Source organism: Urocampus carinirostris, chromosome 1 (genome assembly GCF_059441175.1).
Source record: "Urocampus carinirostris isolate Australia breed hairy pipefish chromosome 1, RoL_Ucar_1.0, whole genome shotgun sequence".
In the NCBI taxonomy this organism is placed as follows: domain Eukaryota; kingdom Metazoa; phylum Chordata; class Actinopteri; order Syngnathiformes; family Syngnathidae; genus Urocampus; species Urocampus carinirostris.
In genome coordinates this window covers 63,754,581-63,780,658 of record NC_142349.1, presented here as the reverse complement: position 1 = coordinate 63,780,658, position 26,078 = coordinate 63,754,581, and the positions used below count along the sequence as shown (strand labels likewise).

Genomic DNA, 26,078 nt, shown 5'->3' with positions numbered 1-26,078 from the left:
ATCTATCTATCTATCTATCTATCTATCTATCTATCTATCTATCTATCCATCTATCTATCTATCTATCTATCTATCTATCTATCTATCTATCTATCTATCTATCTACCTTTTTATCTTTTTATCTTTCTATCTACACTGTTATAAACCTGTTATAACACTGTTATTACACTATTACTACACTGCTTTTCGAACCTAATACTCGATAATCGTAAACACTTAACTCGCCCACCCCCGGGCAGAGGGCGTCTCTCCTTATCTTTGCCCTCCACTTTCAGTGACACACCCACCGTGGCGCCCTCTTTAACGCTCCCACGCATGCAAGGCGAGTTTACGCACTCCTACACAAACTGGCATGCTTGTGGGCTCTCAAGCTTTCCCTTGAAAACACTCCCATTGTTCCAAAGCAGCCATGATGTCACCACGCTGCCGTGCGTCACCCAAAAACACTCCGTGCTGACGATAGGGCTCAAAGGTTTTCCTCACTGCATTAGCCGGGATGGAGGCGGGGGGGTCGGGTTGTTATTTTGAACTTGGTAGCCCAACCTCAGCGTGGACGGAACTTCCTGAGATTAAGACGGCTTGGTGACGTTGATGGGAGAGGGGCCATTTTCCCGTATTTGCTAGAGTGGCTCGGGATTATTGTCATGAATACTGATTCTGATTCGTTGGCGCAAACAGCCCTGGTCGCTGATTTTCTCCTTGCCACTTTTTAAACCCCCCGGCTCCCTGTTACCAGCGTCAGACTGTTTGCGAACCTACGCTTTTGCTAGGCAAGTTCCATACCTTCCGACATTTTCCTGCCCTGTTTTCTCCTGCCTGATACCTGTTGCCGACCTGTTTCTGGACCCATTTCTGCCTTGCTCTTCCGTCCTGGCCATCGACCTGTTTTGCCCTGTTTCCTGCCAGATACTTGTTGCCGACCTTTTTTCTGGACTCGTTACCGCCCTTGCTCCCCCGTCCCGGCTATCGACCTGCTTTCCCGCCGCCCACGACTATCCTCGCTCGACACGGAAGTGCCACTTCCGCGTTCCTGCCATGAACTACCCGTGTCCGAAGATCATCTGATTGTGGAAGCAAGCACTGTTCTCTTTCTCAATAAAACTGAGTAAAACGAACGCTATTGGGTCCTGTCTCCGTTTCTGGTTTGTGACATATGCAGTGGTACCTTTACCTACGAATGTCTCTACATACAAAAGTTTCAGGTTACAATGAACCTGAACGGGAAAATATGGCCTCTAAGGACAAAGTCAAAAATACTATACCCTGCTACCAAATATAAACAACTGGTTATTGCTTTAAATCTGCCTAGCAACCTAGTGCGCATGCGCGGTCCAAGCATGCTCTTCAGGTCACCGTCACAGATTAGAGTTCAGAGACACATGAAGTCTCGGAATTTGAAAAATGTGTTGACACGTCGGGCTATCGCTACGTTTGCCTCCCGCATTCCTTATTGGTTGTCAAAAGCCGGCAAATACAGACGTCACTGGATCGGTTTTTCAAGAAACCCGAGGCAAATGAATATCTTAATTATTTCTTTTATCCGTCTTTTTTTTTTTTACATTATGTGCCTCTCGTTTTATGTTTACAGTGCAGTAAACTAAATCCAACATGTATTTGTTTTAAGTTCCGATGCTCTTTTATGATTGATTAAAAAAATATATCATATTGTACCTTTGCTGGGCTTGGAATGGATTATCGCATTTACATCCAGAATGCGTCTCTACTTACAAAGATTTCACGTTGTGAAGCTACTCCCAGGACGAATGTATTAATTCGTAAGTAAAGGTACCACATATGAAAGCTTATTAAACAATCTCTATTCATTGTTGAGACTCTTTATAATGAAACTCCACAGAACAAACTGTAAACACCCATGAATCGCCCAGTTCCCTCTGCGCTGGGTATGAATGTTTTCACGAGATAGAATTCACTATTTTAATGCATCTACTGAAGCACTTCTCTACCTTTAAGGCCGGTAAGTTGACCAATGAAATGCATAAGAATACACATGCAAGTGTGACATATGTCTTTTCCCATTTCCTGGATTTTTTAAGCGTAGTTCGTGCAAGTTATTCAAAAAATGAATGTAAAAACTGCGTTCTTTTAAAATGAATGTTTGTAGTTTTCGAAGATTTACAACTACAAAACGGAATGGAGGACGAATAATGACCGCTCGATTCTGACTAAAACCATCTGTATCCTTCTTGTTTGCAGCGTTTAGGGACATTTTTACAAAAGAACTCTGCTCGCACCTTCTTTTGAAACCATTGTTTGCGTCAAAAACAACGGTCAAAATCAACCTCATTGATCTTTAGTACTGCGTGACACATTTAAGGTGTTTTACCATATTTTCCCATTGATCAGGAGAATGAACCCCTTCAAGATTATTCAGATGATACTGGTATCTGTGGCTAACAATTTGCCTAAGCTAATTTCATTCTCATTCCTAGTTTTCTTCAAAAGATGCACACTGGCCTCGGTGGAACTACATCTATTGAAGGAAATTGGCAAATAAGGGGAAGATATGCGGAGTATATGAGGATGAAGTCAGGTATCACAATGTTGCTTCTACTATTCACCTCTGTGGGTTTCCTGTCTGCTTGAGCCAGTTAGGAGTCATTATGAAGAGATATACTGTACTGAAGACCATGCAGACAGACACACACATAAAAAAGGAGTAAAGATGCTATAATGTATAATCTCAGATCAAATACACTGAGCTCCCAATAAAAAGAAGAAGAACAAAATGGGATACTTGTTGTGATGGCACTAATACTTGCTGTTCAAGGGAGATTGTTGTTGCTACACTGTTATAACACTGTTATTACACGGTTATTACACTGTCTTTGGACTGCTATTAGAACGTATCACCGTAAAACTCAATAATTGTAGACACTTCACTTGCCCACAACTTCTTATTTTTGCCCTCACCTTTCATATATTTTATGAAATCATTAAACGTCCCACAGCAATATAAAATGCACTAAATATTTGTTTTTTTAGCATGAACATTGGTATGATTTTTGAATATTATATAAAACAATATTTTTATTTTACCGAATAAAGGTTTTTGTTACCAATATTTCTCACAGTCCCTTGAAATATTACTGTTTTTCTTTTTACTATATAGGAATTTTATTTTGTTAGTAAGGAAAATCATGGAAAATAATACTGGAAAAAATACCATGAAAAAAAAGTAGTCAAAAAAATGGAAAATTGTTCAAAGTTATTCCAGTTTAGCAGAACGAGCTTTCGTTTCAAACTAGTTCAATGTACCGTATTATCTGGACTATAGGGTGCACCCAAAAACCCCAAACTGGCCAGAAATTGGAAAGTGAGCTTTATAATCCAGTGCTGACAATATGGCGGATGGAATTAATTGGAAAGGAGTAGTCATAATCAAACAATACTGTAACTGTTCTGCCTTTGACAAACATATAGAGTGCCCTCCTTTGGTTAATTGTTTGTTGCTAAAACTAATTCTAGTGTTAAAACCAGATGTTTTATTTAAAAACATGTTTTAATTTAAATGCATTTATTATTTATGCAACCCTCGCTTTTACTATAGTTCAAATTCCTTATAGTCCAGTACGCCTTATATATCACAAAAGACTATTTTGGGGAAATGCGCCTTATAATCCGGTGCACCTTATAGTGCAGAAATTACGGTAATCATCAAAAGATTTAAAGTAAGTCAGCTGAGCCTGGATGAGCTTGTTTTTAATGATGTAGAGAGTACCTAGAAATCTCTTTTTTGATATCAATTCTCTCGAGAGAATTTAACAATATGAAATGGGCAAAAAATAAAGAGAAGTCACTCAAAACCCTGTTTGGACCAAAGACACTAAGCGCTCTTGTCTGAACAAACAAGACATTTAGAAAAGTCTGGCCGTCTATTCTAGATCCATAACTTTATTACAATCATCTTCTCGACAACGGGAGATTAATAAATAATCTTTTTGATTCTTCAGGCGTGATGATTCCAGTTGTGAGAAAAAAGAGAACAAAAAAAGGGGTCTTTGAGTATCCAAATGCTTGGAGAGGAAATCCGTTTTCTAAAGAGAGGGGGCGTGTCTTTGAGGAATTGTCACACTTCCGGAGGAGGAGTTCTAGGTCCGTATGACGTGCCATCCTGCTCCCAAAACCACCAACCAGGATTCGGTATTCCACTGACTGCCCGGGATCTCTTTGAGACAGTTTTTTCTCATCCCAAAATGGAACGCTGCCCCGGGTATTTCCGAAAGTGAGTCCCGTGGCTCCTCCTTCAAGCCAAGGCCAAGGGGCACCAGGGCTCCCCCCTCACGGAGCCCACGTCGGTAGTTTGGGCCAGGCCTACGGCACCGTAAAGGCCTTCTGGGCCAGGATACTTGAGCGCGGAGGCCTCCGCCGAAGTGGGCAACACCGACGAGCTGACCTGAAATGAAGTTAGCATTGAAACTCAAAGCGAGTCGAATTACAGAATTCCCTTGATTTTCGCGGTAAATTTGTTGCATATCAACCTGAATTATTTCTCTGTATGAATATCAGTAGCTCCTCAGACTACAGACTATTGCAAACTACAGACTATTATGACACCATCCCCTGATCTAAAACCTACATGAGGGCAAGGAAAAACTCAAAACCTCAAGTCATGTTTATTTGAGACACCCTTAATCACAAAGACTCTCAAAGGGCTGCACAGATCAAAGACTATTGCAAACTACAGAGTATTATGACACCATCGCCTGATCTAAACCCTACATGAGGGCAAATAATAAACAGATATTGTCAACATAAAATATAGGTTATTCATATGCTATAGAATAGAAGTGTGTTTTAAGCTTAGATTTAAACATTTCCATTGAGGTTGCAGATCGAATCTCAGGGGGAAAAGCATTCCACAGCACCGGGGACGGAATGGCCCTGCGGATCTCTTCTTGGCTCTTGGGATCACTAATAGCCTACAAGGCCTTCTCTGCTGGCCCAAAGATATGCTGATGTATTGTGATGTTGATTACATTTTTTTCATAAATACTTTTTATAATGGGCAGCACGGGGGCGCAGTGGTTAGCGCGTGTGCGCCACAGTTCTAAGGTCTTGGGAACCTCCTGTGTGGGTTCAGATCTAGCTGTCGGACTTACTGTGCTGAGTTTGTATGTTCTCCCCGTGCTTGCGTGAGTTTCCTCCGGGCACTCGGGTTTCCTCCCACAATCCAAAGACATGCATTTCAGTTGGATTGGCCGGTTCAAATTGTCCCTAGGTGTGAATGAGCGAGTTGTCTGTCCCTGTGTGCCCTGCGATTGGCTGGCAACCAGTTCAGGGTGTCCCCTTCCCACTGCCCGATGATTGCTGGGATGGGCTCCAGCACCCCCGCGACCCTACTGAGGACAAGCGGTGCAGCTAATGAGATGAGATGAGATGAGATGAGATGAGATGAGATGAGACTTTATATAATAAATCCAGTTGTCTGTGAGCTTACTTTCATTGCTTTCCCCCTGGTTGCACTGCTTCTAGATGTGTCCTTTCATATTTAAGGTTTTAACCAATCACAATTGAGCCATGACTTGTTGCCAGCGTCAGAAATCTACCCGGAAGCCTTCACAATCAGCCGAACAGGCTCTGAGGCATAAAATCCCTGATGGTAACGCCGTTGAGTTAGCCAATCAGATTTTGAGTTGGTGAGTCAACGCCTGCTAGCGGGCCTTGGGAAACTTCACCAGTTTCACAAACTATGATCGGTCGTGGGAAGTAACAGAAGTATCAAAACGAAATCATGATCGAAACAATCCCCATGTCCACTGCTGAATCTTCTTTTTCAAAATCGCAGAATATTATGAATATTGTTAATACAATTGATACATACATATTAATACATATTACTGCACTGAGCGCCTGCGGATTCAGACACGTAATACTACAAACGGTAGATAGGAACATTTTTTTCGGGATGTCGAAAAAAATATCTGGAGATTGCTGTAAGTTAGATTTTGTATTTTGTGCACCTTTTTCCGAGTACAGGACATTACTGTAGTGCTTTTTTCCGCCGCTACCGTGGTGGTGCTGTGACAGGTCACCCAGCATCCACCGTACACCGTTGTGTGTATAAATTCTATATCGTATCTCCAGTGCGCTAAGAACTTTGACTTTTTTATTGTTTAATATCTCGTGCATCCATTCAATAGGGTTGGTGTAAATTGTAAAGAAGAGACTAGCTGTTTGATTTGAAATAAAAGTGGAATAAGAAAGCTTGATGCGGTTGATAAAATGGTTGGATCGTTATTTTTCGGACACTTTTTACCACGGAGGAGGAAGTAGCCTAACTCTTGAAGCGCATCTTCCAAAAGTAAGTTAATTTGTCTTTATAGAGCATACTAAGGAAGGGAACGTCTGTATTGAATGGTAGTATTAGGTAGGTAACAGAATCGAGCTATTGAGTACCGTATTTTCCGCACTATAAGGCGCACCTAAAAGTCTTAATTTTTTTCAAAAGCTGACCATGCGCCTTATAATACAGTGCGCCTTATATATGGCTCAACATTAAATCGCAAGGTCTCGAAATTTACGCAACAGCCGCCGACTCGATTTCCTCCCGAACGTGGAGTAGTCCGCGGTGTATGCTGGGATTTATATCCCCATTGGCTAACCAATGTGTCAATCATCATTTGAATCGATCGCTATTGGCTAAAGTTATTCGGAGCCTCGGATAGGCTAGAGGGCCGAAACAAACCCTGCAATTGGCTGAAAAAGATGTGTCAATCATCCGTTAAATCAATCGCTATTGGCTGAAGTTATTCGGAGCCTCGGATTGGCTAGAGGGCCCACACAAACCCTGCAATTGGCCGAAAAAGATCTGTCAATCATACGTTTAATCGATCGCTATTGGCTGAAGTTATTCGAAACCTCGGATTGGCTAGAGGGCCAAAACAAACCCTGCAATTGGCTGAAAAAGATCTGTCAATCATACGTTAAATCGATCGCTATTGGCTGAAGTTATTCGGAGCCTCGGATTGGCTAGAGGGCCAAAACAAACCCTGCAATTGGTCGAAAAAGATGTGTCAATCATCCGTTAAATCGATCGCTATTGGCTGAAGTTATTCGGAGCCTCGGATTGGCTAGAGGGCCAAAACAAACCCTGCAATTGGCCGAAAAAGATGTGTCAATCATCCGTTAAATCGATCGCTATTGGCTGAAGTTATTCGGAGCCTCGGATTGGCTAGATGGCCAAAACAAACCCTGCAATCGGCCGAGTTTAGCAATGGCGTAGCAAGCTTGCTAAAGTACGCCATAAATAAACATGTTTCATTAGTCTGTATTTGTAAACATTTTACTCTCCTGGATTTACTACACTCACGGTTGTAAGAAGACCATGATTGCATATCATTATTGAACGTGAGAACTTAGGTGAGCTATGCGGCTTTATATTTTTCCGGTATCGTGTTTTAGAACGATCTTGATGTTGCTGTGATGAGTTGGGTGAATTAAACTCAATTCCAAGTGTTTATTGTCATATGCACAGTAAAGTTGCGAGCGAAAAAGAAAATAGAAACTAAGGAATGGTTGGCATTTCTTGAATCCCAAGACTTTAACCTTTTGATATTTGGAACGATGCATTTGAGTGACATCGTACAGACACCTCATCCGCACGTGTCTACGACACGCTTTGCAAGCTTTCGGAATGTTACGGGGGTAATAAGTTTGACTGAACTATCTGACTGTTTTGTCCGCGTTGCCATTGTAGCGCCTTATAATCCGGTGCGTCTTATGTATGTCAAATATAGGACCAAAAACTATTTTTTTAGGGTGCGCCCTATAACCCGGTGCGCCTTATAGTGCGGAAAATACGGTATTTGTTTTTCTTGTTGCATGGACTTTTTTCATAATGGAGGATTAATTTCCTATCTATTGATGCGTTTATTTAAAATGAGCAGAGCAAAGACTTCATTTATATGTTAGGTAAGACACAACATGTTGTCAATAATACAATGAATACGGTCTACTTTCTGGCTAGCCAATCAAATAATGAATGAGATGTTGGTTCATTTATTCAGTGACTGCTCCACATGCAGCTTCCCTCACCCGGGATACTCTTATGTCGCAAAGCACTGAGGGACTTGTAGTATGGAGACCAATGATAAGATACACACGACTTTGGCTTACTTGCTAAAAAAAATCTTAATGGGCATTTGTTGATTCATCCCAGACTTTTCCTGGGTTATTATGCCTCTGTGGCCAAAATGCTACAGTCCATAAATGGTGGATTCTACAGTTGTATCCATCAATATATAGTGTAAGATTATTCTTCTGGTAAGCCATGTATAAACATGTAAACGGAAGGGATGCAGCAATTGAGCTGACATTTTTGTTGATTTTGGTGAGGGAGGTGAATGAAATCATCCTTTATGTGATGTCAATAATTAAATGTGGAAATTACGTCTATTTCTGTAAAGACCCTTCGTAACCCGCAGTGTGTGCAAACCTGGTGAAAAACTACAGGGAACGTTTGACCTCTGTAATCGCAAACAAAGGCTATTGTACTAAATATTCACATTCATTTTCTCAGGCGTTCAAATACTTATTTGCAGATGTATCACACAAATAAATTGTTAAAAAAATCATGCATTGTGATTTCTAGATTTTTCTTTTTAGTTTATCTCTCCCACAGTGGACATGCATCTACGATGAAAATTTCAGACCCCTCCATGATTTCTAAGTGAGAGAAATAGCAAAATAGCAGGGTGTTCGATTTGCTTTCGAAGACTTCCTCCAGTGTAGGAAATCTCAACCTTGGGTTAAAACCTAATGAATTATCACCGACTATTTCTAAAAGTTCCAAACTTCATGTCAAATTTGGAAGTAAACCACGATCCTGACAAGTATCTATCAACAGGAACGTCAAATGGTTTTAATGTGACGCCACAGTTCAGCGATGTACACAAAAAACCCACAGAACTAAAAAACAAAACAAAAAACGAGGATACAAAAAGTCGAACCGCGATAAGGTGAGGGAAAACTGTATTCTGAAGTGCGGATTTGGATAGGTACCCCGGAAACTTGCGTGGAAGGAGAACTGGTTTTGGAGCAGTCTTCAGAATTAGATGAGGATGTGGAGGTGGGCGTCATGGCGACGGAGTTGCTGCTTCCTACAAACACAAAAAGTGCGTTAATTTATCTTGATAAAGCACAGACACACTTTTTTATTTTATTTTATTGTATTTAGCAAATTTTGCTTATATTATAGTTACATTTTTTATTTGTCCATTATCTAAATCAGGGATCACCAACCTATTTGAAGCTACTAACGCCAAAAGTTCAAGTAAAGTTGTCATGTCCAGCATGGTCGCCGTGGCGACTGGCTGGCCCCGCCCCCTGGGCACCGGCTGTAGCAGATCGTCTAATTTGCGTGTGTGCTTCTTAGAGGCGGGTTTTGGGGATTGCCGGGGGCTGGTTCATTGCGTTGTCTGTTCTGCATTAATCTGTTCTGTTTGACTGGAGGAATTCTGTGTTTGCCCGTTCTGAGTAAAAGCCTGTTTTGTGAGTATTCCTAGTCTGAGTTCCTGTTTGCCTGTAAGCCTGTTTTTGTTTTGTTTTGTCCCTGAGTGTTGGACGACTTTTATTTCCTTAAAAAAAGTATCTGAATCCTTAACGCGAATGAGTTCTCCCTTCCGGCCTCCTGTCTCCGATCTGGTCCGGTCTCGTGACAAAAGTACAATTTATTATTCCTTTATTGCTTTTCCTTGATGGTTAATATAGCCACAGGTATCCGCCATCTTCTCGAGTACTGATCCCTCCATAAAGTCTGGTATCGGCAGAAATACCAATACCCGGTACTGGCATTTGCCCATCTCTCATAAACACCTTAAATACTTTTGGGGTTTTACTCTGCATTGTGGGTTAATCAACTCAGAAAGTTGGGTTGCTCCATACTAGATACAATTTGGTTTATGTTTTGTCCAACAGGGTTTTACTATATCACAAATAGACGGATTAGTAGAGTTAATTGGACCCAACTTCCTGGGTTGGTTTGAGAAACCGACCGGTATAAGGCGATACCGCCCTGAGAACGCTCGATCTCGGAAGCTAAGCAGGGTTAGTATTGGTTAGTATTTGAATGATAGACTGCCTTGAAATACCAGGTACTTTAAATCAGCCATTTGGTGCACGCTCTGCAGCGACAGAACTGACTGTATGTCTTTAAAAGAACTCAGCCTAAATTGGGTTTGTTTTGATAAAGAAAGAAAGAAAGAAAGAAAGAAAGAAAGAAAGAAAGAAAGAAAGAAAGAAAGAAAGGAAGAAAGATAGAATATGGTACAATACCATCCAAAAATACAAGAGAATGGTGCTTTTGTACAAAGAAAAATAAGCAAAATGGGTGAGCTTGTTCTACCTTTAAGTTAATATTATGTACATTTGAGTGACCCCCCCCACTCAAAAAAAACAAAGGTCTAAAAAATTGGCCCCCGAAAAAATCATTTTATTAAAATAGTAGTTATTAAAACGATAATATTTGTTATTTAAAAAAAATAAGCAAATAATCATTTTTCCCTTAAGGCATTATATGCAAATTTGTGTGCAATGTCCCCCCAAAAGGATCTTTTTGTAAAAAAACAACCCAAAACGACTGATTCAATTCATCCAAGTGATGGATTTATAAATTTGTTTCCCACATTTAGTTTATTTGTACCCCAAATGTTTTAGAATGTGTAATATTTTCAGGTAAAAACTCCTCAATTTTAGTGAAAATGAATTAGGATTCAATTCATGTCGTTAAATATTTTTTCCGGTTTTCCATAAGTGACACGACGATATTTTTTATTTATTTATTAAAAATTTGACACAATAATGTTTTTTTACATACACAAAAAAATCGAAAACCAGTCTTCTCTTGTTTTACATTACTTTACCGATGTGACTCAGCTGTGCCCGCTCATTTGGCACCACCCGCCGCGGGTTCTGATTGGCTCCCTGTCAGTACTTGAACCGAGTCCTGTCAATCCCCTGTGTCAGTCCGTCTGCGAATCTCCGTGTATACTAGGCAAGCCTTTTTCGACCCTGACTCACGCCTGTCCCATTTTTTTGCTCCTGTTTGTCTCCCACTACGACCTGTTTTGATCCCGACCACGTCTGCTCTCCCGTCCCGGCTTACGACTCGTTTCCGACCCCGACCACGCCTTGCTCTCCCAGTCCCGGCTACCGACCAATTTTCCGCCCCTGACACCGCCATCGCTCGCTACGAAAGATCCACTTCCGTGTTCGGATCACAAGCTGAGTACGAGAGCGAACACCGGATCGTAGGCGCACCCCTTCCTCGTTCCTTCAATAAAACTTGAGGTAAACGTTACGCGAGTGGGTCCTGTTTCCGTTCTGGACATTATGTGTGTTTTCATTGCAGTAAAATGAAACTTGATCCAAAATATGTTAACTATATTATAATCATCCATCCATCCATGCATCCATTATCTGCACCGCTTATCCTCAGTAGGGTCGCGGGGTTGCTGGAGCCCATCCCAGCTATCTTCGGGTAGTGGGCAGGGGACACCCTGAACTCGTTGTCAGTCCGTCGCAGGGCACACAGGGACAGACAACTTGATCGCTCATTCACACCTAGTGACAATTTGGACCGGCCAATCCACCTGAAATGCATGTCTTTGGAATGTGGCAGGAAACCGGAGTGCCCGGAGGAAACCCACGCAAGCACGGGGAGAACATGCAAACTCCGCACAGGAAGGTTGGTAGCTGGATTTGAACCCATGACCTCAGAACTGTGGCGCACACGCGCCGTTAGTTACTGTGTATTATTTATTGACATTTAATGTTAAAATTGGTTTCTTTTTACCCCAATATGTTTTATAGTGTGTAATAATTTCAGGTTTACTCCAAAGTAAAAATGAATTGTGTTTCACCTGAGCCTCCTTTGGTTTTATTCAGTGTCTTGGGTTTTCTTTTTCTAGTCTGGATGCCTTCTTTCTTCATGGCCAGCGGCCGAGGTACCTGCACACAGAAACACGTGTTATAATCATAAAAATAATAGCAGCAATTATTATAAAGTCGCACTGACCCCGTGCAATTTTGTGTATAGGCCGCAGGCGTTGCACACGGGCTCCCCCTCCGCATTTCTACGCCACAACGTTGTGGTGCTCGTTTGACAGTTGGCGCACAACAAGCCGATCCTGCGGGACGTCGACTGTAACCGGGGGGGAGGTTGGGGGAATTAGTGGGTCGAAAGGAAGAAAGAGAAAAAAAAAAGGGGGGTGCATGTGTTAAATTCCTCTTTAACATACTGAGTGATCTTGTCACATGCACTCAAAGTGCGCGACCCCCACGCTAATTCAATCACGCGTCTGAAAGTCGTGCAAGATCCACTTAAACCAAATGGGACTTTAAAAAAAACACACAGAGTGCAAAACGAAATGCATTCAATCACAGGTTTCGACTTTTTTATTCTCTTGCAGCCATTTTGCAAAACAGCGTTAGTTTCGAGCTAGGAACTACAACAAAACGTGGGAAATGCCGATGTCCTTCAAAACAAAATTGATTGATTTAATTTATATCAAAATAAAGGCAAAAATGTGCTTCAACTGTAGCATGGAGACAGGTGATTATTAGGAACACTTAATTTTATACTACCCTTTTTTATTAAAAATGACCTTCTTTGTTTAGGTTGTGCATAAAAGTCACGCATAATGTTCCTTTATCTGTATATTTATCCAATTTTTATTCAATGAATAATATATGAATATCAAATTTGTAATAATAAAACGACATAATACCAATAAAAAACTAATAATATAAAAAGGTAAATACCAATATAATGTTTCACCAGAAATTGTGAAATACGTACATTGTGTTTGACACTATGTTACAAAAATACACAATAGATATTCAAAAATGCAGTACACTCGACAATAATAATAAAAATATTAGTATTAATAATGTTTCATAAAATAAAAATGAACGGCTCCTGAAAAAGAAAGAATATATTGGAGATTTGTTACTTAGTTACCCTCTCCCTCGCCCCCTAAAAAGGAAATACACCGAACAAATAATTGTTATGATAATTCAAAACATTAAAAGCACCAAGAGTGGAAAGAAAATGACATGGAACACCCCCCCAAAAAGACCATTTTAAATAAAAATAATCGAAAAACATGCAAGGAATAAAACGAGAAAAAAAAGACACGCAAAAAAACATGCATGACACCAATGGAAATTAAAAAAAGGAATTAAATGACACCAATTATAATAATAGTAATAAAGATAATAGTTTAAAAAATTATTGCAAGAAAAAAATAGAAAAAAAGACATCCCCAAAAGACAATGCAATACACAAATAATTAAACAAAATTAAAAAAGACATGCACGCCACCAAAAGAGAGGTATGCAAAAAATTGTAAAGATAGAAATGTATCCATAGTGCGCAAAAAAAGAACAAAAAAATCAAATAAAAGACACAAATGGCAACAGAATAAAAAAATCATACAAGTCACTACGCAAAAATAGAGAAAAATAACAAAAAATAAATGCACCCCAGACAAAAAAGAAAGACAGGCATAACCAATAAAAAAACAACACCAACAAAATTTCAAAAACTAGCAAAAAAATAATGCTTAGCTGTAGAATAGTACAAATAAGCCCCACTAACACCATCAATCTCGTTTACTTGACGAAGTATTAAAGAAATATATATATTAAAAAATGGCAAACTCTCCTGTGCCTAATGAAGTGACCCGTCGAGCGTCGGACTTACGGTGCGTTTCTGCGGCTTGATGAGTGGCCTGCTGAGGCCGTTCATTTTGCTGTATAGGCCGCAGGCGTTGCACAAGAAGTGCCCGGTGCCGTCGCGCCTCCACAGCGGCGTCGAGATGGAGCCACAGTTGACGCACTCTCTGCTTTCAGACATCTCGTCCAGGAGATCAGAAACTGGCGCACAAAATAAGCGCACGTTAACACATATTTTTGTCATAGAATTGTCATATAACCATGCAAAATGGAGTCAAATCCAATTTATAATACAGTAAGAAAAAACGTGAAATTGTATGTCGAAGCTTGTTCAAATTGATGCCAGCTTGTTTCAAATAATTGAAATTGAAGACACGCAGAATGTGTTTGGTATTTTCCACGCGTGGGTAAACTTTTAGCTGAATGTGACATTTTTGCTGAAGAGAAACGAGAATTCATCCAATTATGATCCAATCCATGTTGTTATATAGTTTTCTAGTTTTCTATAGGTGAAAGACAATATTTTTTTATTTATTTATCTATTAAAATGTGACACAATAATGTTTTTATCGTAGACCGAAAAAAATCCCAAATCAGTCCTCTCTTGTTTTGTATTATTTTACGCGTGTTTTCATTCCAGTAAAATGAAATTTGATGCGAGATAGTTTTACTATATCATAATCATTTATCATTTATTTACGTTTCAAGTTTAAAATTCAAAATCATTCCTGTCTTTAGGGGTATTTTATTTGATTGCAGGGAAATCAAATTTGACCCGAGATGTATTCACTATATCATATTAATTAAATGTTATTTTCTCCTTTTTTTAAATCATATTGTACAAAAAAATACCGACATTTTTCATATGCCCTCCATATTGTTTGTATTTTAAAATCTAATTTTAGGCTAAAAAAAAAAAAACATTTTTACAATTTTAAGAATGGAAAATTAACATTTTACCACATTCAAATATTTAGTTATTTTGGTTTTCACCCGCAAAATAATGTAATTTATCGCACAGTATATACAACTAATAAAAACAAAAATATGTTATTCTGATTAAAATATATTTTTACTCCAACACTAAGTAAATGTTTCAAGCAAAAATTGTTTGAGGCGTTTTTCCAGAAAAAAGAACAAGAAGCTATAAATAAGTGTTCAATAACTTTTAAATGTTCTCTTAACTTTTTCATACTCTAGATTTGCTTTGAAATAAACTTTATAAATGAACAAAGATCTATATCAAAAGCGTGTTATAATCACCGACTGTTGCGCACGCATTGACAAAACGTAATATTTTTCCATTCTTCAGAAAGTTTGTACATTTACTTCACCTTTAAAGCACGAAACACTGACTTAGTCCCCTTTAAGGTTATTTATATTTAACATATATGTTTTAAATTGCATTTACCACGTTAAGCCTCACTGAAACTTTTAAATCAATCCGTAGACAACACGTGTATTTGTGCTAATTTGGAATTCATGTTATGGATTATTTGTTATTGTTGATTTAATATTTTGTAAGACGAAGCTATCCTTTCAAAATAATGTTGCTCTGTCTTTTAGGAAAGAAATATAACGAAGGGCCTCTTGCGCATGCAGATAAAGGCCCAAATGTTCAATTAAAAATAGGTATAAAATGCTTTAAATTGATAGTTTTTAATTTAATTACACCAAATGGGAGGAATGTAGTGTCTGTTTTCTTTCTATGCGCACTCACCTCCGTTAGGGCCCCGAATAAGCGGTGCGGCCCTGCTCTGCAAGGTGTGCAACATGCCGTTATCGAAGCCGCTCGTCCACGGTGACGGCAGCTGGGACAGCTGCGGGCCCACGTAGGGCGAGTAGGCCGCCGGGTAGGCCCCACCGAGCTGCCGGGACAGCCCGAACTGCTCAGCGGCTGCACGGTTGGCCACACTTAACGAATTCCCGTAGCCCAAATCCCGAGCTCCACCTCCGTTGTTGGTATTAACAGGCGAGCTGGGCGGGTAGTGGAAGCGAGACGAAGCGGCATGCGCGCTCCCGGTCCCGTAGGACGGACTCTCCGGTTGGGACCACACCGAGTGGCCCGGGACGGCATGGCCGGGCTGACCCGAAGCGCCGGTGGACAGGTAAGGCAAGCTGGGGATAACGGATCCCACCCGCGAGCTGGGCACGTACACGGGCGAGTTGGGGTTGGAGTGCATGTAAGCCCCCGTGGAGGAGGATTCGTATCCGCTGTGGGCCGCAGCGAGGGCCAAACTCTGGTACATGTCCGAGGGGTCCACCAGGAGTCCCCCCGCGGCGGTTTTGTGGACCAGTTTACCCCCCTGGTCCAGATCCGTAAAGAGCGGCACGTCCTCGTTGTGGTGTCCGAAGTGGGCGTACGGGTGGAGTGTTCGCGCGCCCTGTAGTGCGTCCAGGTCGCCCGGGGGGGTCCTCAGATCGTCCGGTGTGTGGGACCCCCCTCGCCGGGTGTCACCGGGCTGCAAGTAGCTCGGCTCGACCGGCGATCCCGGGTTGCTGGATGCTTCTCGCTTGACCATGGACCAGCCGTTTTCCCCCAGGTCCATCCAGGAGCAGTTCCCATACACCCTTGGGGGGTTCGAAAGGTGGGAAAGTAGCCAGGGAGTCTTCAGCCCTGCGGTACACGAGGATGTGAACTTTCAAAACAGAAAAAAAAGAAATAGAATAGAATAGGATAGAATAGAATACAAAAAGTGCCGTCCTGATGGTGCGTAAATATTTTTAAACACCACAGTTTGAGTTTTTTGTTAATAATTCAAATATAATAACAAGAAAATAAACAAAAACAGGAAATAGATAACTAAATCATCCCCTTGTCATTATTGTGCATTCCCGTCTAAGCATTTTGCAGCATTGTGGTTGATTATTGCCCTAGGGTAGAATCTGTTTTCCAATCCATTAGTTTTAGACTTGAATTAAATTCTCTTTATTGTCATTGAAACCAACGCTGGGGAACATCGTATGTAACGAGATTAGACATGACACTCCACGGTAAATATCTAATAAGGACTTTAAAAGGAAAAAAGATTGTCGGGATTTTAAGGGCAAAATATTTAGAAATAAGAGGTTAGAGACTGACCTTAATTGCAGTATTAGTGTCATGAGAATAGTGCCTCGCAACAGTAGCGCAATAATATTTAACAGCAACAAAGAAATTCCAAACAAGTCTCAGTTTTGCACGCTTATTCAGGGTGGTGATGGCCCTGGGGAAAGAACCTTTCTCTGAGCCTGTTCGTCCTTATGAGGATAATACGATAAGGATAATAATAGCATAAAAATTAACAAACTAAAAAAAAACTGAATCATCTCCTTTCATGATTGTAGATTCCCGTCTAAGGATTTTGAAGCATTGAGAGAAAGTATTGCCTTTGGGTAGAAGCTGTTTTTCAATCTACCAGTACTAGGCCAGACGACCCTAAATCGTAAACCTGAGTACAACAATTTAAACAAGTGATGAACGAAGTAGAAAGTGTCCTTCACAATTTTCTGAGCTCACTTGACACATCGAGAACAGTGCAGTTCATCTTGTGAAAGAGCGGAAAACAGAAAAAGTGAGAAAAATAATCCTTGAACCAAACTCGCATTACAAATCTTCGATTTCTATATTTACCTCTCGTTTACATCAGCATTGCAAATTCCACACGCGTTATTTTGCTACCTCTAATAGCACCAAACCTGGACAGTAAATCGGCGTTTATTTCTTTTCGACAAAACCAAAACACGAGCTCAAATCTCACGCGCAAAGCAAATCCTCCTCACGCCCACGCCCACTCAAAAAGTGAGATAAAAGTTTGATAAGGAATAGATAAGAGAACGAGAATCTTTTTTTAGGAAGAAGGGGGGGGTCACGTACCTGCTCAGTGGTGTGCCATAGGTGTCACGCGCGTGCACGCGCACTGACGCGCAGATTTCCCGAGTGGAGGAGCGATGGTGGCGTCGCTTACTTGGTCAGTTACAGCGCAAATGAAGCGCGCCCTCCTTGAGCCCGGACTTGGTTTAGGAGGGGGCGTGGTCTGAGGCCAAAAGAGGCGGGGACTAAATTTTGGAAGGTGGGGGCGTCACCGCCTCCTGTGTCTCAACCAATCACATTTTGGACTTAGTCGTAAGCTCTGGAATGGATCATAAGTTCTTCTACTTGGCAGTTTTAATAATCCATAATTATACGATTTGTAATTTTGTGTAAATGTGATGAGGATTCTCAAATAACTTCGTAAAAACATGACTAAAAAGTATTTTATTTGTATGAAAAAGGGGTAAAAAGCTAGCCACCTCTGACTAGCACTGCTGTTGAAAATAAGCTTGAAAATAAGGAAATAAAATAAACTATAAATATTGAAATGACAAAAGTTTTACGGTGTCTAAAAACACAATAAGGATAATAGCTTTGTGTCACAAGACTTTCATTAATTCTCTTTACTATTGATCTATGCTAATAAAATGTATTTCTTATTGTACACTAATATATATCATACTGTAGTATTTATTTTACATGCAGTATCTCAACAATTCATTGTTTTTGTAATATTCCTATTCCTAATAATAAAATAAAAGTAAGAGTAATGTGAAAAAAAATGTAATAATGTGAATAAGTGTATCTTAAAACAATAAGAATGAATGTATTCGTCACATTACGTACAATATAACAACAGTTCTTTATTCAAAACACACAAAAGTTTTAAAATCTAAGGAGAAACGCTTGAATCGTAATTTTTAAAAGTATAAGTTAGTTACTGTGTTTTTACAAAACTTGTGACTTGTGTTCAGAAATTGTATCTCTCCTGTTGTATATTATTGGATATTTGATATTATATTATTTAATATACATTTTGAACCTCTTATAAAATGTTTTAAGTAACATCAATAATCCTAAGAAAGTTAATAATAATAACAATAACGTAAATACTAAAATAATTATAATAATAATAATAAGAAGAAGAAGAAGAAGAAAAATAATTTGTATAATTATTGTACTTATCTTAATATATTAAAAATAATAATAATAATAATATTAAAGAGGGCATATTATTTATAAACAAGAAATATGGATTTACATGATCATGATAAATGTGTCTTCCAAAATACAATAATAACAACAACAATAACAATAATGATAACATTTGCACTCAGAAATAATTTTTAAAATAAGAGAAATATGCATTTTTAATTATTATCATAATAATTATTATTATTATAAACTCTAGAAGTAGGACCAACCCAATACCTGGGCCAATTTAAAAAAAATTCTAGGACTTTGTGTAAAACAACTATGTACTACTTGTATCTTATATAATAATAAAGTATTAGATACATTTCTTATAAATAGTCAAGACAAGTCAAGTCATTTTTATTTGTATAGCCCTTAATCACAATTAGTCTAAATAGAACATAATGATCCACAATGCACATTATTACAATAATACTTTTCTAAAAGAATATTGATTCTATTATTATTTTTTTATTATTATTCATTATGATGTTACACTCTAAAAAGTGGGACCAACCCAAAACTTGGGTCGATTTGACCCATATTTCTGGGTCATTTTGTGTAAAACAACTTATAGTACTTATCTTAGTAATGAATGTATTTGTCATGTTACTTATATCAAAGACAATAGTTCACATTATTATATCAACGTTTCTCCTAAAAATAGACTTCTTATTATTGTTTTATTTTGAATTATTAAATTGGACAAAACTTGGGTCAATCTGACCCATTTTTTCTGGGTCATTTTATCTAAAACAACCCAATTGTTTGTGTTTTACTAAATAATTGACACAGACTGTTTAGTATAAAATAAACCAATTAGTTTTCTTTTTTTTAAATGAAGTAAAAAACAATTCTGCAGGATTCCTTTCTGCAAAACAAACTAAAACATTTTGTTGGTCCGTTTCTAAACCAAGCTTGGGTTATTTCAACAAAACCGTCTTTAAAATGTAAAGGGTTGTTTTGTTTTTTAGTAATGATTAAAGACTTTGTTACTGTACATTTTTTTTAACTTTGAAATAGATACGCTGCAAATAAAATATAACGGAAACTAAAACTCCTCTAATTTTCGAATATACTACAATCGGGCAATCTTTTTTAGCATTATTATGAAGCTACATAATAATTTACATGCAACTCAAATTAACAAGCCAAAAATATAAACAGTATACACAGTATAAATTAGAAGTCTTAAAACTCGGGTACCGTTATTCCAAATGTCCATAATTAATAGCTTCCGGTCAAAGGCAATTGCATAATTCCAGGAATATTTACGAACAAATTCCCATTTTTCTTTGCCTGTATGCTAATAATGGTCTGAATGAGATTGTATTTAAAACACAAAAAGCGTAAATAAGTACAAAGGCCCCTCCTTATTTCGACATTTTCAGTGAAACGAGTACTTTTCCAAGGTGCTGACTCATGTTTTTCCTTTATGTTGATCGACAGATCAATAACACCTCCCCTAATTGGTTTATTTAACAAGCTAGTGCGAGGCCTCCTTTGCACATGCGCACAAGCACCAATCAACATCGAAATGATCAAACGCGTCAAAGTGAATGGTTCATTAAAACCGTGCGCGTGCGCGTGCGTTGTTTATTCCACTCTCTTAATTACGTTAGCGCCATTGCACGGGGTGCCCCCCTACCCCATGTGTGATGACGTCACTAAAACGCGACAAAAAGGTGCTTTGAAATCCCAGGACGACCGCTCCAGAAATAACAACAGTAAAATAATATGCAACGTTTATGTAACCCTATTTATCTTTTTATTTTATTTGTATATTCAATTACTATAAGCGGATAGTCAATTTTCTTTTAACGTTTGTTATTTAGAGCAGTGTTTTACAACCTTTTTTTGAGCCAAGGCACACCGTCCATCGAAAAGGTTTGGAAATGAGTTCCCAACTCCAGTTTTGTTTTTTTTAAACCTTAAAGGGACAGTGTTTAATATGTAGTGCCGTCTAGTGGCACAAAAAAAAACTTTAACCCAGTAGAAACAACAACACTGATTTAAATACTAAGCAAAAATGCATGAACTAGCATATCATTATTTTAAAAAAATGATAGGTCGAGAAATGTGTATTTCTTTTACACAGTGGAACCCCAACATAAGTCGGCGCTATGTAAGTCCGTCATCCTGCTGCCACGTTTCGACGCGTATCACTGGTCCTCGCTCGTATCAGACAACACAGAGCCATCTAGTGGTGAAATATTACACATTGGGGCTTTAAGTTATTATGTTACCTAAATTGATAGTATAATTGTCACTTAAAAAGTGGTCGGCGGCGCCCTCTGTTGGCTGCGGCTGCATCGGCTCGCTACAACGGGTCAGGTGTAATCGACATTTCGTTCTGTGTACATTGTTACACAGAATGACAATACAAGGAAATTATTATTATTATTATTATTATTTGTGGTCACTGTGGCCCAGGAGGTAATACAGGTTCTTCATTTTGGTTCATGCTAATGCTGTAATTTTGAATGTTACTATATATTTGAACCTGTTTTTCAAATTTCTCTATGTCTCATCTCATTAGCTGCACCGCTTTTCCTCAGTAGGGTCGCGGGGGTGCTGGAGCCCATCCCAGCAATCATCGGGCAGTGGGCAGGGGACACCCTGAACTGGTTGCCAGCCAATCGCAGGGCACACGGGGACAGACAACTCACTTGCTCATTCACACCTAGGGACAATTTTGGACCGGCCAATTCACCTGAAATGCATGTTTTTGGAATGTGGGAGGAAACCGGAGTGCCCGGAGGAAACCCACGCAAGCACGGGGAGAACATACAAACTCCGCACAGGAAGTCTGGAGGTGGATTTGAACCCACGCAGGAACCACTGCGCCACCGTGCTGCCCCACTTTTTATATGTTTCGTCCTGTTTTTTTTTTCTCTAGAAAATCACCACAGAAAATACTTAAAATGAGCCAAAATGATCTGCCAGTGGAACAAACATTTTTTACGTACATTTTTCAGTTTTTTTTATTTTTAGAAAATAATAGTAGAAATGAAATGATCTGCATTTATATAGCGCTTTTCAAGTCAATGACTACCCAAAGCGCTTTACATTGTGCTCCACATTTCCCAATAACAGCCTTGTATTGCAGCCATGTAAGACGCTAACCTGCTTATTGGGGGTATTAGGGGTTCAGTGTCTTACCCAAGGACACTTCGACATGTAACACTGACAAGCCAGGATTCGAACTGGGATCCCTTGATCCCAAGACGAGCGCTCTACCTCCTGAGCTACTGCCGTCCCTAAATCAGGGGGGAGAACCCAAATTGGTCATACAGAGTAATTTCTTTCTGTATTATCTCATGGGCAAATAATTAGTAAATAAAAATACTAATCTGCTGGCACCTACTGATATGGATGAATGTCACAGTTACCTGGCTGATCACTAGAAGAAAACAAATATAATGAACAGTGACATTTTTGGGGGGGCAAAAATTGTCAGAGTGAATGAGCGAATGAGCTGTCTGTCCCTGTGTGCCCTGCGACTGACTGGCAACCAGTTCAGGGTGTCCCCTGCCCACTGCCCGGAGATGGCTGGGATGGGCTCCAGCCCCCCCGCGACCCTAATGAGGATAAGCGGTACGGCTAATGAGATGAGATGAGATGAAAAATTGTCAGATTTTCTGTGGCCTATAAGGCAAAGTCTCACGGCACACATGCGTGCCCCGGCGCACTGGTTGAAAAACACTGATTTAGATATTAGGACAACAACATCAAAACATATTTGGTTGGTTAGTACGTCTTCTGTAGATATTTTATGTATTCATATATGTATTTTTAATGGAAACATTTTATTTAGATATTTATGTATTTTTAATTGAACTATTTTATTGAATTATATATTTATATCCCCTTTTTAAACCCTTTATTTTTAAATGAACCATTTTATTTGTATTCATCTAGTTATTTATTCTATACAGTAAAAACCAATAAAGTGAATATAAAAGACAAAAGTCCTTTACTGGACAAAGAGCCTTTAGTATATCACAAACACAAAGGATTTCACTTCAACGCCAGCAAGTTTTTTTTAACAACAATATGAAAGCCAGTGATGCAGTTGGGTGTGATACTCAAAATTTTGAAAATAGCTTTCCCCCAGTGACGCTTGACACTTAAAAACAACGGCGACCAGATGATGAAAGGGCTGTATCTGAGCCAGATCAGGAGGCTTCTCCTCATGCTACTGGTAACCATGGAAATCAGTCTTATATGTTTCATGTTGGGAAGAAAACCCCTACCTCCTCATAAATAGCATGGAGAGAGATGGGTGCCAACAGGCTGTACTTGCTCAATACACACTAACGGAAGTGTTGCCCTGACGACCCTGACAACAGAGGATCTGTGAACCGTCGTATATATATTTAATACTGATTTGCAGTCCAGTGATTAGCACATTCAAGTAACACCGGAAAGGTCCCTGGAGACTGGGTTGAAACATATGTTGGTTTGGAGAGGGATGGGCACTACCAGGCTGTACTTGCCCAAGACACACCATAGTAATTTGTGCCCGTGTGGTTTAGGGATCCGACCAACAACCAACCACAGTGTTACTGAAGGTCTATGGTTAGCACATTCGCCCAGCGCACGAAAGGTCCCTGGTTTGAGACCGGGTTGAAACATATGTTGGCTTGGAGAGGGATGAGCGCCACCAGGCTGTACTTGCCCAAGACACACCATAGTAATTTGTGCCCGTGTGGTTAAGGGATCCGACCAACAACCAACCACAGTGTTACTGAAGGTCTATGGTTAGCACATTCGCCCAGCGCACGAAAGGTCCCTGGTTTGAGACCGGGTTGAAACATATGTTGGCTTGGAGAGGGATGAGCGCCACCAGGCTGTACTTGCTGAAGATACATCACAGAAAATTGTGCCCCTACAACCTGGGTGAAGAATAGATCCAACAACCAATCATAGTGTTATTGCAGTGCAGTGGTTAGCACATTCGCCTAACACCGGAAAGGTCCCTGGTTTGAGACCGGGTTAAACATAAGTTGGGTTCGAGAGGGATGGGCACCAACAGGCTGTACTTCCCCAAGATACACCATAGGAATTTGTGCCCCTACAACCCGTGTGGTTAAGGGATCCAACCAACAACCAACCACAGTGTTACTGTAGTGCTATGGTTAGCACATTCGCCCAACGCACGAAAGGTCCCTGGTTCGAGACCGGGTTGAAACATACGTTGGCTTGGAGAGGGATGATCGCCACCAGGCTGTACTTGCCGAAGATACACCACCGAAAATTGAAACATATGTTGGCTTGGAGAGGCATGGGCACCACCAGGCTGTACTTGCCGAAGATACACCCTACAACACGTGTGATTAATGGATCCAACCAACAACCAATCATAGTGTTATTGCAGTACAGTGGTTAGCACATTTGCCTAACATGCTCAGGTCTTCGGTTCAAAACCGGGCTTAAATATATGTTGGAGATGGGCGGCACCAGGCTGTACTTGCCCAAGACACGCCACATAAAGTGGTGCCTTGACTACCCAGGCATTTAATGGATCGGTGAACCGTCATATATATATATATATATATATATATATATATATATATATATATATATATATATATAATTATGATTTCCGTAGTGCAGTGGGTTGCACATTCGCCTAACATGCAGAAGGTTATATGTTTGATACCAGGATGGGTGCCACGAGGCTGTACTTGCCCCGTGTGCTCTGCGATTGGCTGGCAACCAGTACACGGTGGCCCCTACCCACTGCCCGATGATTGCTGGGATGGGCTCCAGCACCCCGCGACCCTACTGTGGATAAGCGGTGTTGCTAATGAGATGAGATGACATAATATATTTCTTTCATTTAATATTAATAGCTGTGTTATTATAAATTACATATTTTTTTCACCTTTTGGATTTATGTTGCTTGCACTCAAATGAAAGGCCTTGCATTTTCGTCATACTTGTACAGTATAATGACAAATACGACCATGCATTTATTCATATTCTGATAAAAAAGCAGACATCTCCTCTTGCCAGTGTTAATCCGATGACGTCACACTCGACCTGCTATCAACGTTGACCCAGCATACACGCGCTCATGTGCGCATGCGCACGTGTGTGAAAAAATATTAAGTTTTTTCCTTCCCCAAGACCTTAATATTCATATAAATTTTGGGGTGGACCCGATTTAAATATATATATTGTATTTTTATCTTAATAGAGAGTTATTTTTCGTGCTATTTCTTTCCTCCATCTCGCAATTAATGCCGAAGCACTTCAAGCGTGTACGCAGTCGATAAATGTTATCTCGTGCGTTTGTGTGCGATGCTTAAAAAGGATGATTATTACGATTATCGGCGCTTTATCTTCTTGTTGTGGATGCTGGCGAGTGTTTTGTCTCCTCTTGAACGCGAGATTGGATGTTGTTAATCTACACATGAAATAAAGAGATTAACGAAATCTCACCAAATGCACACACCGACGATTTTACTCACCCTTTTGATGGATTCTCAATTTGGGCCCGATTTTTGTGGAGAGGAGCGAAGATTAAATCGAGATTTTTGCAGTTCAAATATCGATTACGTCGACGATCTGAATATGTAACATTCAAACTTATTGTATTATATATTATATTATATTCGTCAATATTTCAGACCAATATTTTCTTGTAAATTTTAGCAGATTCCAAATGGGTATTACAGGTATTGTCTTGTTTTGCTATGTGTTATAACTTTTAACAGTTTGACTTTAACATGTAAAAAATATATATATTTATTTGAAAATCTATGTTATCTTGCACTAGACAAAATCAAGACTGTGTATAACAAAGTAAACTATTTTTAGACTTATTTTTTTTTAATTCTTTACTTCCTAATAATATTAGCAACCCGTTTTAAAATATCTTATTGTATTATATATATATTATATTCGTCAATATTTCAGACCAACATTTTCTTGTAAATTGTAGCAGATTCAAAATGGGTATTACAGGTAAACATTTTAGATAAAATGTATTGTCTTGTTTTGCTATGTAGTATAACATTTAACAGTTTGACTTTAACATGTAAAAATATATATATATATTTATTTGAAAATCTATATTATCTTGCACTAGACAAAATCAAGATTGTGTATAACAAAGTAAACTTTTTTTAGACTTATTTTTTTTTAAATTCTTTACTTCCTAATAATATTAGCCTCCCGTTTAAAATACCCCCCCCCCCCCCCCCATAGGCACCAAAGGCCAAGATAAATGAGGGAATACAAACAAAATGATTTAAAACGGTACACAACTAATTGCTAATACAGTCTACAACAGCAGTATATGACTGCAATCAATATTTAATTGATTACATATACCGGTACTCTTATTCCTTTTACCTCATGACCCACAGAATAAAATATTCACACG

General features: G+C 39.4%; 1 protein-coding gene across 2 annotated transcripts; it reads right to left on the bottom strand.

Moving 5' to 3' along the window:
- Positions 1-3,886: 3,886 nt before the first annotated feature.
- gata6 (GATA binding protein 6) lies at positions 3,887-17,708 on the bottom strand. 2 transcript variants are annotated; one of them, XM_088348160.1, is made up of 7 exons: positions 17,552-17,708; positions 15,416-16,312; positions 13,724-13,896; positions 12,035-12,160; positions 11,880-11,967; positions 9,022-9,119; positions 3,887-4,414 (listed from the first exon to the last, which is right to left on the bottom strand). In XM_088348160.1, the coding sequence occupies exons 2-7, from the start codon at positions 16,242-16,244 to the stop codon at positions 4,265-4,267; spliced, it is 1,464 nt and encodes a 487-aa protein (XP_088204286.1). In that variant the 5' UTR covers positions 16,245-16,312; positions 17,552-17,708; the 3' UTR covers positions 3,887-4,264. The 2 variants fall into 2 exon arrangements, with proteins under 2 accessions (XP_088204286.1, XP_088204295.1); XM_088348169.1 differs by having other exon boundaries at positions 15,416-16,334; positions 17,552-17,675.
- Positions 17,709-26,078: the final 8,370 nt, after the last annotated feature.

Excerpts from the sequence above, each read along its gene's own strand:
- gata6 (XM_088348160.1), bottom strand. The coding sequence starts at position 16,244 with ATGGACCTGGGGGAAAACGGCTGGTCCATGGTCAAGCGAGAAGCATCC. Across the intron at positions 13,897-15,415 it reads TATTCGGGGCCCTAACGGAG|TTTCTGATCTCCTGGACGAG; the intron begins GTGAGTGCGCAT and ends TTTGTGCGCCAG. Across the intron at positions 4,415-9,021 it reads CTTCCACGCAAGTTTCCGGG|GTCAGCTCGTCGGTGTTGCC; the intron begins GTACCTATCCAA and ends ACTTCATTTCAG.